The sequence below is a fragment of the Vidua macroura genome, chromosome 7 (assembly GCF_024509145.1).
Source record: "Vidua macroura isolate BioBank_ID:100142 chromosome 7, ASM2450914v1, whole genome shotgun sequence".
In the NCBI taxonomy this organism is placed as follows: Eukaryota; Metazoa; Chordata; class Aves; order Passeriformes; family Viduidae; genus Vidua; species Vidua macroura.
The window spans coordinates 9,866,560-9,881,739 of NC_071577.1; the positions used below are offsets into that span (position 1 = coordinate 9,866,560).

Below are 15,180 nucleotides of genomic sequence, written 5' to 3' on the forward strand. Positions count from 1 at the left end.
AATCTGTTTTCCTTCACACTAGAAAGGAATAAATAGGTAATGAAATTTTATTTCATCCCTTTCTAGATGCTAATTTACCAATTACACCTCTACAAAACTCTAACTATAAAAATAAAGATTATGGCAGAAGAACTAACAACTAACAGGAATTTCTAATGTTACATATGTGAAGCAGCAAACTAATTCCACTCCTTTCATTCCTAGGCTGTATGGTTTTGTTTTATTTACTTCATTACTGCAATTCTGCTTTAAAGCACTAATATATGCACTTCTAGGATGTGCTCATGAATGAAGAAAATATTGACTTACAGGTGGCACTATTCCAGGTTCTCCTTTTTGTCCCTGTAGGAAAAAGATATCAAAACATCAGATGCCAGAAAAGAAGTGCAAGTACAATTACCAGTACCAGTTTCAGCAATACCATCCCTGTGACTGTGACAAAAGTAAGGCTTCCTTAAAAATACAACAAGACTAAATTAAAGTACCTGTGACAAATAATCCATATTATTTTAATTACTAAGGTCACTGATTAAATGAAGGCCATAAATTACCATTATCCTCTAGCTGCATAACGTACTGTCTGAAAGAAGAATTAAACTAAAAAATATGAAACGTTTCTGTTAGAACTGCTAGAAAGTGCTAGAAAATACATTCGAGCTCTGTTGTTGGATGATTTGATTCATGTGTAATACAGAGCCTAGAGCAGCATTTAGATTCCATTTCTTCAAGGTACTAAATTAAAATACATATAATCAAATCCATGGATATAGAAATCCATCTGCAGCCTAGGGACAGGTTATGATACAATGATACTGCATAGCTTCAGACTGAAGGACAACAGCAATTGACAATTGACCTTTTTCTGTGCTGAATGTGTTAATAATGATTACATCAAATCACTGGGTTTAGACCTACCGGTGGTAACTGGTTTTTTAAGGAAAAAAAGAGGACTTTGCAAAGATAAAAAGTGTCCTGCCTTGCTTATCAAGTAATAAATAATAAGGTGGGTACAGTCCATTTATTTCCATAAACTACCACTGCATAGAGTACTAAGTTTTGGTGAGTGCATGTACTTGATCATCTAAAATTTATTTCAATTATTTCTTGCAGTTGCTTACTATCTTAGAAACCTATTTATGGGAATGCCTTTTAATTTCTTCTGTAAGAGCAGGTCTTCTCTTTGTTTAATTGCAGACAACAAGAGAAGCTGCTCGTAGAAGCGTGGCTCTGAGCAAGGACACAGGATTCCAGTGCCACATCCTGCCCAATGGGCTACTCAGCCTCAGCACAAAAACCAGCTGCAAGCTTTAACAGTTCAGCATCTACTGACAGAATGGTCACTTCCCTCAGCCTGTGGCACTGCTAGAGGTGACACAACCAAACTTCTCCAACTGGAATTCCTTTGATGCAGACAGCAGGGATTTTCAGCCAGGGGATTCTCTATATTAAGATCAGGATTTCTGCCTGCATCCCAATGTTTTTTTCATGTGGACTGCAATCTCCCTAGCCACCAAGGAAGGCCAAGAGAAAGAACTACATGTTTTTAACAGAGATTACGTGTATCTTTTGTGATATGCTTCAATGAGATACATGGGATTCTTTTAATGGTAGTAATACATTACAAAAAAAGTAAAGGAAATCTTACCTTTCTTCCTCTACCTATGAGAAAGGACAAAAGAAGAAATGAGAAGAAATTAGTGATTTTACTCTGAGAGACAGAATACAGTAAGAGTTGAGTGAAGGTGTTGCAGCTAGAGCCATCCCTGATCCTGGATGCAGAGGGGGTGGTGCATTGCCCACAGGGAGCTGGGAGAGTTCTCAGGGACACACATACTCACTGGTTCAGATGTGAGGAATCACAACACTGTGCAAAAATGTGCTGTAATTCTCAGCCTTTTTCCTCATTGCACAGAGTAACAAAAAACACTTTGGGAAAGCAGAGTATCTTGTGGGGGATTGTGAGATGCTGGCCTAATGACTGACAGGAAGTCAGAGGAAGATCTATTACTGATTCCAACAATAACTGTTGATGGATCCACAACATATTACATGGCATTCTTCAGAAAATGGACCTCACAGAGGGATTTCTGACCTTTTATTTTTTAGAAAGCACCTGCATGACCATGGGTGCATTCAGAGCCATATAGCCACCCTCATGCCCACAAAAATCCTTCAGAAGAATATTTTATAAATGCCTCTAATAACAGTAAGGAATTTAGCAATGTATCCATATTTGCTGAGTGTACCCTGCTGGTGTTGGCCCAATGCCTCCCAAAACAGAGCAGGATGCACCATCTATTTATTAATGCTCACCACATCTTGCTCCACTGCTCAATTACACAAGTCCTTGCTTTTGTCTTTATCGCTGCTTTGTTCAATATAAAGCTGATCAACAGCAATTATATCTCCTGAAGAAATTAATTATTATACAGTATTATGTAAATTTAATTGCAAGGTAAAAATTTTTCTTATTGGAAAACTGAGGGGGGTTCCTTTATCCAAGTCTCTCCAGGAAGAAAAGACATAATCTTTAAGGTACATAGCAGAAAATATGCAAATAGTACTTTTATTTGTCAATAATACTTCATGCTTCTTTTATGTCTCATAAAAGGATCTATGTTTTCACTTTGGGAAAACATTTTACATTTACTCAGTTTACATTTATTAGAGGGTCCCTGAATTGAGCATTTTAAAGAATGCACTTATTTTATACAGTTATGTATTCAATATATATATATATTAGTATGTTTATCATATATACTTATCTTTCAGTTTCAGATGAACCACAAAAAGAAGCCAGAATTCAACCTCCTCAAAATATCAAGACAGATTTCAGATCAAACTTTCAGCTGTAAAGCCATTTGGGCTTATATGAGACTCAGAGTCTAAATCAAACTATTTTGAATCGGCTATGGGGCAGCCCAAGAGGGATGATAACTGCCAAGTATCTATTTTCAGACTTAAATTTTCACCATAAAAATAGCTTTAGGAATTTCAATATCACAAGGTTCCTAGTTCTTTGGGCTGCCTCTCGTCTCAAACTAGAAAAGGCTCTTACCAATGGTGGGGTCAAAATCCCGTGGTGTATGGGGACACACAGGACAGCACTCTCCTGGGGGCACCTGGGGGTTCTCACACTCCAGCAGATCTTGACACTGGATTTCATCGCAAAGAATAGCTCCATTGTCACAGACGCAGATTTGGCACGGTGAGGGCTTCCAAATATCCCTGTTCAGGTACATCTGTCCATTCTGAGTGCAGGCTATTTCTTCACCATCTTCTCCTGGGACAGAGGAGAGAATATACAACACATTTTCCAACCGTGAAATCAAAGGAATGGGACTGGACAAGGAAGGAGCACACCTGGAGATGAGAAGCAGTATTACGTACACAGAGAAAACAATGCACCAGTGTAGCTAAAGCTGATGTTAAGGACTTTTAAAAGATGTGTCTTTCTTCTTTTACCACCTTATTTCTTGAGCAGAAAGAAGTAGAGTCCTCAATTTCCCCATGCTATCAAAGGAACTTTGCCTCAGGAGTCTTTGGTTGTCACTCTGCTCAGTGGGGTGTCACCTCTGCCCTGAGGAACTCCTGCCAATGCCCTGCTCTATGTAAGTGCTGAGCACAGCACATTGGAGAGGTCTGACTGGGGACAAGAACCTGTGACTTCTGTCTGGAAGAGCACATGCTGCCTGCTCCCTGCTGGCCTACACAGCCAGATGGGACAGATGGGCTCAACAGACACAGCAGCAGCTGGGGAAAGAAAAAAGACCACCCCATTTATTGGGTGAGGTTTATTTACTGGTGTGGAGGAATACCAGCACTGAGAATCAAATCTTCCAAACAGGACAGCCAGCCCCTGTCCAGAGGCTACAGCAGCACCCACTGCAGTGGTACTTGCAGCAGGGAATCCAGCTGAGTAACAAGAGGCTCCTCACATGATTTATGTTCAGTTTTTATAATCCAGCTGGCCATGGCCCCACATGATTAACCCAGCACACACACAGTACTGCCATGGATATATCTTAACTACATACAGAATACCCCTTAGATATTTTAACTATATATAAAAGACCATCCTTTTTCACTATTTATACAGGACCAGTATGGACTGATTATATGCATACATCCTCTCTATTTACTTATTCACACAATCACATTTACATTTGCACTGTTTTACCATATATAAGTCTGCCTTTGTTTTCTTCCTACTTTGTAGCCAAACACACTGGATATGTTTGGATTTATTTTTTTATCATGAGGTGAGCATATCTCAGTATCTTCTAAAATTAAAATATGTCTAAGAAAGAGTTCAAAAAACAAGTAAAGTAGAAAGTTTTGCTTGTGTAGCCAAGATTTCACAGAATATGAAAGCAGCAAGAAAGGATTTTTTCATTTTGTCCTAATGAATATTTCATCCCCTAAAGGAACAAGCAGCTGCAAAACCAAAGAACCGTCCCCAGGCTGTCCATAGACCATGTGTCACAACTTGCAAACCAAGAATCCCAGTGCCAAGACAGTGTCTGAGTCACACATGGCAAAGCTGTCACTCACAGTCCAAAAATTTTTCTCCTGACCGCTGAGATGCTGCAGAGAAGATTGATCTTACATGGGTGGGAGTTCCATCTGACCACAGAAATCCCTCCTATCCAAAATATCTTTGAAATTGGACCATCCAGTTAAAACCACTACCGAAAGTTCCCAAACAGGTCTAATTTCTAACTGATACAAGACTGGGAGTAGAGTCAACTATATACATAGGACACATCTGCCTAATCAAAGAGCATAACCATTGTTTGTTTAAGCAAACCTGTTACTAATGTAAAAATTAACAGCTCTAAGCACAAAGACAATTTCACTGTTCTATACAATTCTGTTCTAATTTAAACCAGATGTCAACAGAAAATTACAAAGTAATAAATATGAGCAGATTTGGAATTTCAGCTTCATGCCTCATCTCAAGCCCAGTTACTCCATCAAAGTCAAAGCTTGAAGAAAGGGAGCAGATGTGTCATTAACTGTTGCCTGCCATCACTAACAGCTTTTTAACACAAACTCAAATTGAAATTTTCACCAGGTCAGCTCCTCTTCAATTGCTTTATCACACCAAAAGATTAAATGACTCGAAGTCATTTAGTCATTTAGGTTTGAAGGAGAAGCTCAGGAGGAAATGTTTTCAGTGTGAAGTAAAGACATCAACCAAGTGTGCTGTACAGTCCATTTATGACACTGTGAGAATCATTTTCCAAACTGCAGATCATATTTTGGAAACCACTCTTCTCATTTCTCCCTTGTGAGCATGACATAATGCACTGTCTGACATATTTAGCCTTTTCCCCCCAGATGTCTGGCATATGGTCTATGTCTTCTTTAACATATCACCCACAGAACTCATTGTGCTGTTCAAAAGAGCAACAGTTTGCATAAATGAAATTTCTAAGTTATTGAGCCCAAAGTCAGCATTCTGTCATAACTTCAAATAAACCACATAGCAACTGCTTTGGCAAATCCGAGCTGAGCCAGATGGTGACTAGCTTCTGCCTGGGTCCTGCTCAGCAGCTGAGAAAGAGGCAGACAAAGGCAGGGGAAAAGCACATACCAACTTCTGAAAGCTACTAAGAAGTCTGCTTCCCTGTCAGATTCCAGATATGATGGCAATTAAAAAAAAAAAAAAAAAAAAAAAAAAACAAACCACAATGAAAAATAAAACCCAAACAAGCCAAAACCAAAAGAAAAACCTTGTAATATTCTCAGAAAACACAATGATATATCTTTTGATTAAATTCAGTGCTCCTAGGGGTTGTTTTCTGCTTTGACTGCATTACACTAAAAGAGTAACCTGGAAAGGGCAGCTGTTTCAAAGCCAGCTCATTTAACAAGAACATTTTGACATTCTATTCCCAGGCCTGAACTGCAGGCACGTTATCCAGCTACACCCAGAGCAGCAAAGGCAGCAAAGGAAATCATTCTACCATTTCCTCTCTGGCTTGGAAATTTGCAGGTTTTAATCACAGAGACCAAGTTACAAACTCCTTATATATCACATGTTCTTTCTACCTCTAGAGCTGTAACATAAGGTTCTGAGTGGCTTGAGAAGCAGCTTTGGAAATTTTTAATGAGGCGAAAGGATCTGCTAGGTCATTAACCAATTCCTTTCTTACCAACAAAAAAGTACAACTCTAGTTGGTATTGGACCTGACTAAAGAACTGACAGGATTCAACCCCACCAAGTCTCAAAGCAGTCTGCAAATATAAAAGGCAAGGTAGGAGAGATACCCAGTGATACATTTAAGGACTCATTCATCCATGAGCTTACACAACAACCAACCTTCAGAAAGAAGATTTCAATGCAAAGCACCGTAGGTAAAATGCATTTTTTTTTTCTGCCATATATTGATGTGTTGGAGTATGGTTTTACTTTAAAGAACTAATTTATCAGCAGCCAAACCATCTGCTACAACTAATTTACCAGGTCCTCAGACACACAGACTAGCATCAGCAGCTTGGAAGTAAAATCACACCAGGCACTGACATACCAGTTTGGTGTCACCACTGAAGCTGTGCTAATTACTGGGAGGGGAGGAAGGGGACAGGGGACCCAGCGTGCCATCCCAGCCACTAGATGGCTGTCAATGTCCATCAGTCATCACGAGCAGGTGTCAAAGTTCATGCACAGATCAGGTGTGTAAGGCGTCCTCTGCTTTGGGCTGCTTGTGCAGAGCTTGTTTTCATTTCAGGTACATCTCTCTCAAGATTAATTCTCAAGTCAACAGCAGGATAAGGTTTTAAAAGACAGCATATGAAATAATTTCAATTTTTCACCACATCATTTTGAAAGCAACACCTGAAAATTTACTACTGCTTCATTGATGAAAGTTAGTTACTTCCCATTATTGTGCCCATATTGCTTTCACTGATTCCTGTTCCCATCTTACACATGGAAAAAGGAAAGTAAGGTCTGGATATGGAACCAAGCAGAACAAATAGAAAGAAAGAAAGAGGGAAAATGATGCCACAAAAATGTGCGCCATAAAAAGTAGAAGCAGTGAACCACCACTACTTCAGCTGAGGTGATGACAGGTATATGAAGGACAGGAATACATCTTTCAATTACCTACTTGAAGAAAATAAATGGCCCAAGCAAAACCTGCATATATGAGTGTTTTCTGCAGACATGAACAGCGTTGAGTCATAGATGAAATGACAAGGAAAAGAAAAGGATTTGGCATCAAAGCAGCTCCATTTCATCGCATTTTTATTGGTCCTACCAAATGTGCTAATTAAAGGAGTCTAGAGGCTGACAGACCTACAGTGGTAGAGAACACAGTCTAACAAAAGCAAAAAAGATGATGACTGGTACTGAAAGCAGTCTGCCAGTTTTAGGCTTTCTTCTGCCAGGAGGGGCTTCTTGGTGCATAGTGCAACCAAAGCCCAATTCTTTTGCATTGTTTAACATAAAAAGACTGGAACAGAAGGGGCACAGTTATTTAATGAAAAAAAGTTGGAAATAAAACTGCTTGCACAGGGGTCTTCTGATCCTCTCTTTGTCATCCTCATGCTAGTTTGTGAAAAGTATAGGGAAATATAAGATTACACAGATACAGTGGTTTTGAGGTTTAAAAAGCTAGAAAATGAAAAGCTGAGTTTCGAGATATGAATTACAGAAGTTAATCCTGCTGACTCACAAAGCAGAGGTGCAGAAGCAGATCAACATGAAAGATGATACGTGCTAACAGCCATTCTGCAGATGTACTGCTGTGCCTGCGTACAGATTGCCAGGACAGGGACAGGGGGAGCTTGGGCTTGATAAAGTTTGACTGTCAGCCTGCTGCAACAGTAATGTAGGGCATGATCCAGATCCCATTAAATCAATTGGAAAAACCCTCTCATTCACGTCAATAAGAATCAGACTGCCTGTTTTGTTCATATTTTTGTAATTTTTTTTCTCTGAGTAGTAATAAAGTATTATCTTTTATAATACTAATATATATAATATATATAATTACTGTGATTTGCAAATTATAATTTAAACACCAATTATGCTGAAAATCAGGTAGTTTTCAGGAGTGCTGACAAATACAAAATCTATTTTGCATTTGTTGCACAGAAACAATTCTTGTTAAAAATTATTAACAGAGAGAATTCACGAAAGAGCTTTACAGTTACATACATGAGGATGTGTGGTATATGTGAATACCACAAGGATGAACCTGGAATACTTTATTAATAAACGACTGAATTGATGCACAATTTTGCCAATTTTGTGCACATAAGCATTTAGGAAGAAAAGGGAGTTCCAAGTTACTGCCCCACCTCACTTATAAAAAAGTGGTTAAGAACAAATCCCTTGCATTATACTTATGGGAATATACACAGGCACAAAGTTTAAAACACAAATCTGTAGGAAACCAGATTTCATCAGAACTTTTTCTTAGGAAAAAGGCGGGGGAGGGTTAATCTATCCTCCAAAGTTCCTGCTTAAAAAAAAATCCTAGGGGATAATTTGCAAAGTTGACAATTAATAAGCCTTTTTAACAGCATTCCACAGAATAAAAGGTGTTGAATGCTTTAAAGTCCAAGTGAGTTTCAATGTGATTGAGGAGGTCAGCTCTCTAGACAAGGAGCTGCAAGCTTTCAGAAGTAGAAAAGTTCCAGGGTATTCTCTTAAAGAATGTAGATAATTTTAAAACATATATTTTCAGCTGGAAAATTAGAAGCTCAACTGATTTTCCTGCGGAGGCCATAAATACCATTACATATGAATAAATACTGTGAAGCATCAGGGTGCAAGCTCCCAAGAAGAGACTTAATTAATTGTTGAAATTACTGTGACCATCAATGAAGCCTTCCTAAAGCCATACACTTCATCTGGCCAGCTGCTTCTAGCTGGGAGGGAGTTCACCATCTGAGCTTCATCAACCAAGAAAACCAAGCCTCCAAGCTCTAAACAGCAGTCCAGAAGCAGAAAGCAACAGCAAAACAATATACCCTGACTTGGGAGAAAAAATAATGTCTCAGGTAAAGGGCTCTCTTAGTGTGACCTGGTAGCTGGGGTTTGTTTCTTCCAGAAAATTGTGCCTAAATAAATAAATAAATCTGTTTTCCACTCAGAATTGTGATTTCAATTTTGACTGAAAGGGGAAAACTGAATAGGAAAAACTATGCTTAGGATACAGTTAAAAACCTCCAAATTAGTTGTAAATCAATATCTGAAGCATGCAACTGCTTCTACACTTACTCTGATGGAATCAATACTACCTTACAATTGGTTGGGTGCCCCCTATTTCCCCTTTTTCTCACAGGTTCATGAATTTATGTCTCTATCAGGGCAAAGAGAAGTTTTGCTTGCCTTTTTATGGATAAGTTTCATTTCCAACATAGAACAATCAAAACCAATGTTTTTATTACAAGATCCAACACATGCTGAATACAAAGGCAGAAAATACTGGGATCCCTTCCAGTGAAAAGGCTTTCTCTCGTTGGTCCCGCAGCACTATCCATTTTTTTATTGTACTATTCAATTCCCTAAAAGCAAATCATGGTGTTGTATCTGCATCTTAACCTCACTGGTCCTTAGCTGCTGAACAAGACTCAACCCTTATTCAGTCAACACTCCAGACAAGGCAGGAAACTGTGCAGAAGCAACCTTGCTCAAAGTTTAGTCAGATTGGTCCTTTCCTTTTGGTTATCCCAGTCTTGGACGTGTCTGTTTCAAAAGCACTCAGTTAAACTAACTCATTAGAGTTATCTCCTGAACAAGGTTAGATGTAAATGTGTTTAACTTTCTTCTTCTTTGTTGTTACTTCAGTTCACAAGTAGGCTGGCTGGACACATTGCTGCGTGTCTGCAGAAGAACAGGGTGAAGGAGGGAGCTGAGGAGCCTGATATGCCAGCAGTGCATATACAAATACACTCAGATGACCACATTGAATCCTCCAGCATACAGTGGGAAATAAAATTACTTCCAAATGTCCAAGGCTGCACAGAGACTGTCATGGGGAGGCATTCAGGGCATGCCTGAGAAAACACTACTGCAGATTTCAGCAGTTGGAGCAGATCAGTCAAAAGGCAAAGTCGGTAGCAGGGTCCCTGGTCTCTGCTGGAGCCCACGTGGCCACAAATGCCCTGCTTGGACTTTGTCATGCAAGGTAGTTAAAGTCAGTTCAGCTATTGCTGACTCAGTGTGGAAAAAGCCTAAACAAAGTGCTTATCATGGGCAATTATTATGTTTTATTATCTCAAAAGAAGCTTGAGGCAACAGAGATCATTCCATTTTATAAGCAAAATGTTGGAGCACATTCTTGACTATGGGATGACATTTTTAAGAGGAATCACTTCATTTGCATGAAGACAGGCTGGTCCCAGAGAAATATCAGATTCTTTTGGTGGGGAGTTCACAAAGAGAACACACAGCAAACACATTTCAGGCAGTGGAGGCAGGGTCTGGGCTTGGCACTGCTGAACACACACAAGTTCAGCAATGCAGGCATTGTCTTTAAACTACAACAAAACTAAACCTGCAATTAGCACATTTCCCAAAATGTAAGAGGTTGAAACCTTCTGAAAGCAAACACACCCCAAAAGTGGAAATCCTACCCAACTTGCTGCTACTGGAAATTTAAGCAAATGTGATCAGGACATAATGAACTGCGCATTATATTTCTAAACTTAAGTCTAAAATAGCAAGATTACAGTAAAAAATGTAATATTATTCTACGGTCTATTTTGGCTCCCTTTCTGGAATCCATAAATGTTTGATTTTGGTCTTTCCAAAAGCCAGACTTGGACTGCTGTGATTTAGTAAAAAATAATGCATTTTGGCTGTGAAGAAAATTCTCCCAGCTACTTCCTGTGCCATTATCAGTGAGACACAATTTTCATTCACAGCCCATTTGGAATCCTGTAGGGATCTAGGGACAATTCACAAGAAACAACCCTGGCTGTCCAGTCAGCCAGAAACCTATGGCACAAGGAACAAGCCATGCAGGGTAAGGTTGCACTGTGTCAGCCAGGTTCTGAAATAACCATCTCTTGGTGTTCCCAGCACTGATCCCTAAGGAATGTCACCATGATCTAGCCATCAGCTGGACTCAGAATTGCCAGCCATTACTGTGTGAACTCAACAGTCCCACCAGGTCATCATTCACCTTGTTATCCACCCGTTCAATACCATACTGAGTTCTTCCACAATTTCTCTATGGGAGCTAAGGGAGATGATGTCAGAAGTGTTGCTGAACCAAAAGTAAACAGCAGCTCCACTTGTGCACCAAGCCAATCATCTCATAGAAGGCAATGAGATTTAACCAATTCAATGGAAAGGGGGAAATGCATTAAATTAATAGCCCCTAACTCTGTCTGCTCTTCTCTGTACCCATCTATTCCAAATCTTGCAAGTTCCACTGTTCCAGTTTCACATATGCTCTAACACTCAGAGTCTAACTGGTAAAAGAGCAATGCATTGCAAAATAACTGGTTTGCCTTCCTTGTTTTGCAGGATTTAGCGCTTTTGAAGTCACACAAAATGCCTATGGATGTCTTTTTTATTATATCTAAGAGAAACACTTGCTGCTGCCCAAACACCCTCATTCTTTGAAGCCATACACATCAAAGTTCAATAGCAACCTATCATTACACACTGCCTTTTCCACAAAGCTATTCTGCATTGTGGTTTGCAAAATGGACTCCTGTAATCCCCTAAATGCATCCTTGCTGGCTAATATCACCCTCTTTTTCAACTAAAAATAGAGATTTGTAATTAGCAAGAAAACTCAGTTCCATAATTAAAAATCCTTGCATTCCAACAGGCTCAGCATTTCAAACTGAAGTGAAAACTACCCAGTGTTTGGGTGGAGTAAGAAGGTATTGCTGGAAAGCTGTACTCATAATATGCTGTTTGTACAGCAAAGCCATTCATTTGATGAAATTCTGGGCCTCTAAGAAAGTAAAAAAGAAGAATGGTAAGCAAAAAATCTGCAAAAATTTCAGGAACAAAGCCTCTTGTTTCTTTTCTGCCACCATTACCTTTACCACAGCTCAGAGAGCTCAGTCAGCAACTTCTGGTTCTAAGTTGACATGGAACAGACCTTGGCAGCCCTCAGGGCACCATGGCTGCTTTCTGCACAGCATCAGGGAGGAAGGCTCTAAAGGAGCAGCCTAGCTTTCAAGTGTAATCCTGAAGGTAATCACACACATGTACATGAGGAAGAGACAGGCATTTGGATGTGTCTCATGCCCAAGAGAGAGTTAAACTTATTTATTACTTACAGATATAGGAGCAATAAGCAGTTTCCTCCTTTCAGTGTCTAAAAGGAACAATGTTAGTAAGTAACAAGTGAGTAGGGCTCAGCTCATTTCAAGAAAAGTTTGGGATAAAAAAACTCCTTAAGACAATTAGCATTGCTCAGGATTTTTTCTGCAATGTGGGTTCTGGGTTTTTTGAGGGTATTTTTTGTTGGAAAGCATTTCATTACTGAAATATCAAGGACAGTCCTTTTATTAGCTACATAACTTGAAAACCTTTTCTTTCATTCTCAGGGTGTTTGAAATCACCTATTTCAGTCAAAAAAAAACCCACTGGGATTTGCTAGAGGGAACCTCACACCAATAAAAGCCTTGTAAAAAAATCCAAGTCAAGCTGCAGAAAAATGTTTTCATTGACCTGACCCAATTCCATCTTTTTCATAATTTCTGAGTCATAAGACCTTTTCAAGGTTGTCCCAACTCATCCAGGCTGGCAAGGGAAAACTCAGTTATTTAAGAGCAGCTTCCCCTCCAGCACAGGCTGGTGGTTGTTCAATGCAACAAAGATGACTTCAAGTAGACTCATATTTGCAGACCAATGTACTTTAAATCCCACTGGAAGACGAACACAGCTAGGTGAGGTGAAGAACATCCTCATTCCATTTTCAGAATGCTGCATAACTTCATTACATTTAAGAAGGAATTTTAAGCAAAAATCACTTTCTTATCTTTCCTTGATGTAACAGTGGAAAACGGCAACGTTAACTTTGTAAGAAAAATCCCTTGAAAGAACTGCAGGCATCTTTGCCACCTGGAGACTATGTGTTACAGTATGATTCACTGGATAAAAACTACATATTTTTATTTCCATTCAGTTTTTAACTTGTCTTTGGTACTGTCCCAATCCTTGGTCCATACAAATGTTTAAAAAAATCAAAACCAAAGAAAAGAAAAAGGTCAGCAAAGAAGACATACTATCCACCCTGTCATTTAGATGCATAGCAGTGATAAATGGATACATACCAGCCATTACTTAGCTCTGCTGCAGGATTATGGTTTCTGGGACAGAGGAAATGAAAGACTTTTCTGCAGGCTCCCCTGCTCCTAATCATTGGATATCATTCCATTCATCAGGGAGGAAGCATTATGAAGTTTGTCAGGCAATAATCCATACTAAAAAGTTTGGAATGAATTAAAATTCAAGTAGGGATGCCTAGTTTAAAACAAACCAGCCGTCATCACCTCCAGCTACTCTTTGCTTTGAACATAATCAATTTAGTATTTCCCTTACTTCCTCCTTTCAAAACTACTTCATCATTTTTCAGATCTTTTTAATTTTACCCTACTATTGTTTCTTTGATATGAGTCTTTAAAAGCCCAAGGAGGCAGCATCCAAGTTACAACAACATTTTTTTTCCAAAGCAAAGCACTCTGAATACTGACATCTTGTTGCACCACTTATCTCCAAAAGCAGAGGTAGGACCTGAAATTAGGTTCATGTAAATTCATAAAATACAAAAGAGAAAATAAAGCATTTCTATAAAAGGATGGAAACCTGTGTGTTGGTGAGAGAAGCATCCATGTTTAAGGGATGCAACTCAAGCATTAGGCTCGAGATCACTTCTAGGGAACAAACCAGGGTATGTGGGCGCTCTAGTGTGACTGTGTCCCATTGCTGGTATCAAAACTTGGCCTTCACTGCACTCAGTAACCTGTGTAATCAATACAGGGAACCCTGATATAAAGCTGGGCTCTAACATGACCAAACATTGGGCTCTGAAGTGGAAATCACCAGCTGCAAGCCAGGAATCCTGCACAACAAATTTGACACAGTTTAACAGTAAAAGTATCTTAGTTTTGACATCTCCAAACTTACATGATAATAAGTAAAACAAATATATGCTTTTTTCTTAGAGAAAAGGTTTCAAGAAAGATTTTGGCACAAACCCAGCTGAAAACCAGGGTTTTTTTACTTAAGTCTTCACTGCCATTAAATGATAAACTTCTGGGGACTGAGCCTATGGTATCAAAAGACACATTAATGTCAGTGAGTTTTAACCCCCTGTAAAGCATTATTGTGTTACATTTAGAGGCACTGAAATTTCATGATGCATCACATCAACTCCTTATAAACACCTTTCAGCATAGCTTGTTGTTTTTTTTTTATTTTCTCTAATGCAGGGGATCTTTAGAAGTGATTATCTGTGGCACAAGAAATGCATCTCAAATTGCATCTTTCACACAGCATTTAAGACTGCAATACAAACAACAAATAACAATAGCCCAATCACTTGTTTGAACCTTACAGTTCAGGACTTTCATAAGGACATAAAGGTCCACTTTAGGGCCCTGTGGGCTCTGTTTGCACAGGGAATTTATGCTGGCTTTGCATTAAAACAATATACTGTGACTGAAAGAGCAGTTTGGCATACAAATGTAAGGCAAGTTTCTTCACCAAATCTCTGCAATATTTTTTAATCACTCCCTGGGGAAGTTCAAATAATATTTTGCTTGGTTCAGATAAACTCCAGCTTATCACAAGTTCATCAGAGTCTTCAGAGGTCTTATTTTTCCTCAAAAAGTACCCTAATTTCCTATCTTTTTAGGTTCCTACATATTTTCATTTTCTGAACCACTTCAACTTTTCCATTCAAACCCCATATTCTTTCTTTGAAACCTTTTCCCTAAGGAAAACCCATATATTTGCCTTACCTTACCACCTTACACATCTGAGTGTAACACCAAGAAGACACATTACAATTCCCATTCAAGAGCTGCTTGACAAGACTTTTTAGGAATTGATAATTCTGAAGCAAGAAGTAAACCACAACACCTTAAATAGACAATTATTTGATTGCATTGTACTGGGAATTTAGAAATATTAATCCAGTTCAGTAAAGTACTGAACATGTTGGAATACACTCTAGGTAACAGTAACAA

General features: G+C 39.0%; 2 protein-coding genes across 3 annotated transcripts in view; both read right to left on the bottom strand.

Annotated features, from left to right (window-relative positions):
• COL5A2 (collagen type V alpha 2 chain) overlaps positions 1–15,180 on the bottom strand; it is a 98,229-nt gene that overhangs the window by 45,429 nt on the left and 37,620 nt on the right. For both annotated transcript variants that reach the window (XM_053983057.1, XM_053983056.1), the window contains exons 2-4: positions 3,059–3,283; positions 1,646–1,659; positions 310–342 (exon numbers count right to left, since the gene is read on the bottom strand). In XM_053983057.1, coding sequence (XP_053839032.1) covers positions 310–342; positions 1,646–1,659; positions 3,059–3,283 — 272 coding nt within the window. The remainder of the gene's footprint in view (positions 1–309; positions 343–1,645; positions 1,660–3,058; positions 3,284–15,180) is intronic.
• SLC40A1 (solute carrier family 40 member 1) overlaps positions 5,478–15,180 on the bottom strand; it is a 179,242-nt gene continuing 169,539 nt past the window's right edge. Inside the window, exon 9 of the transcript XR_008438005.1 lies at positions 5,478–5,495. The gene's annotated coding sequence lies outside the window, so the exon portion shown is untranslated. The remainder of the gene's footprint in view (positions 5,496–15,180) is intronic.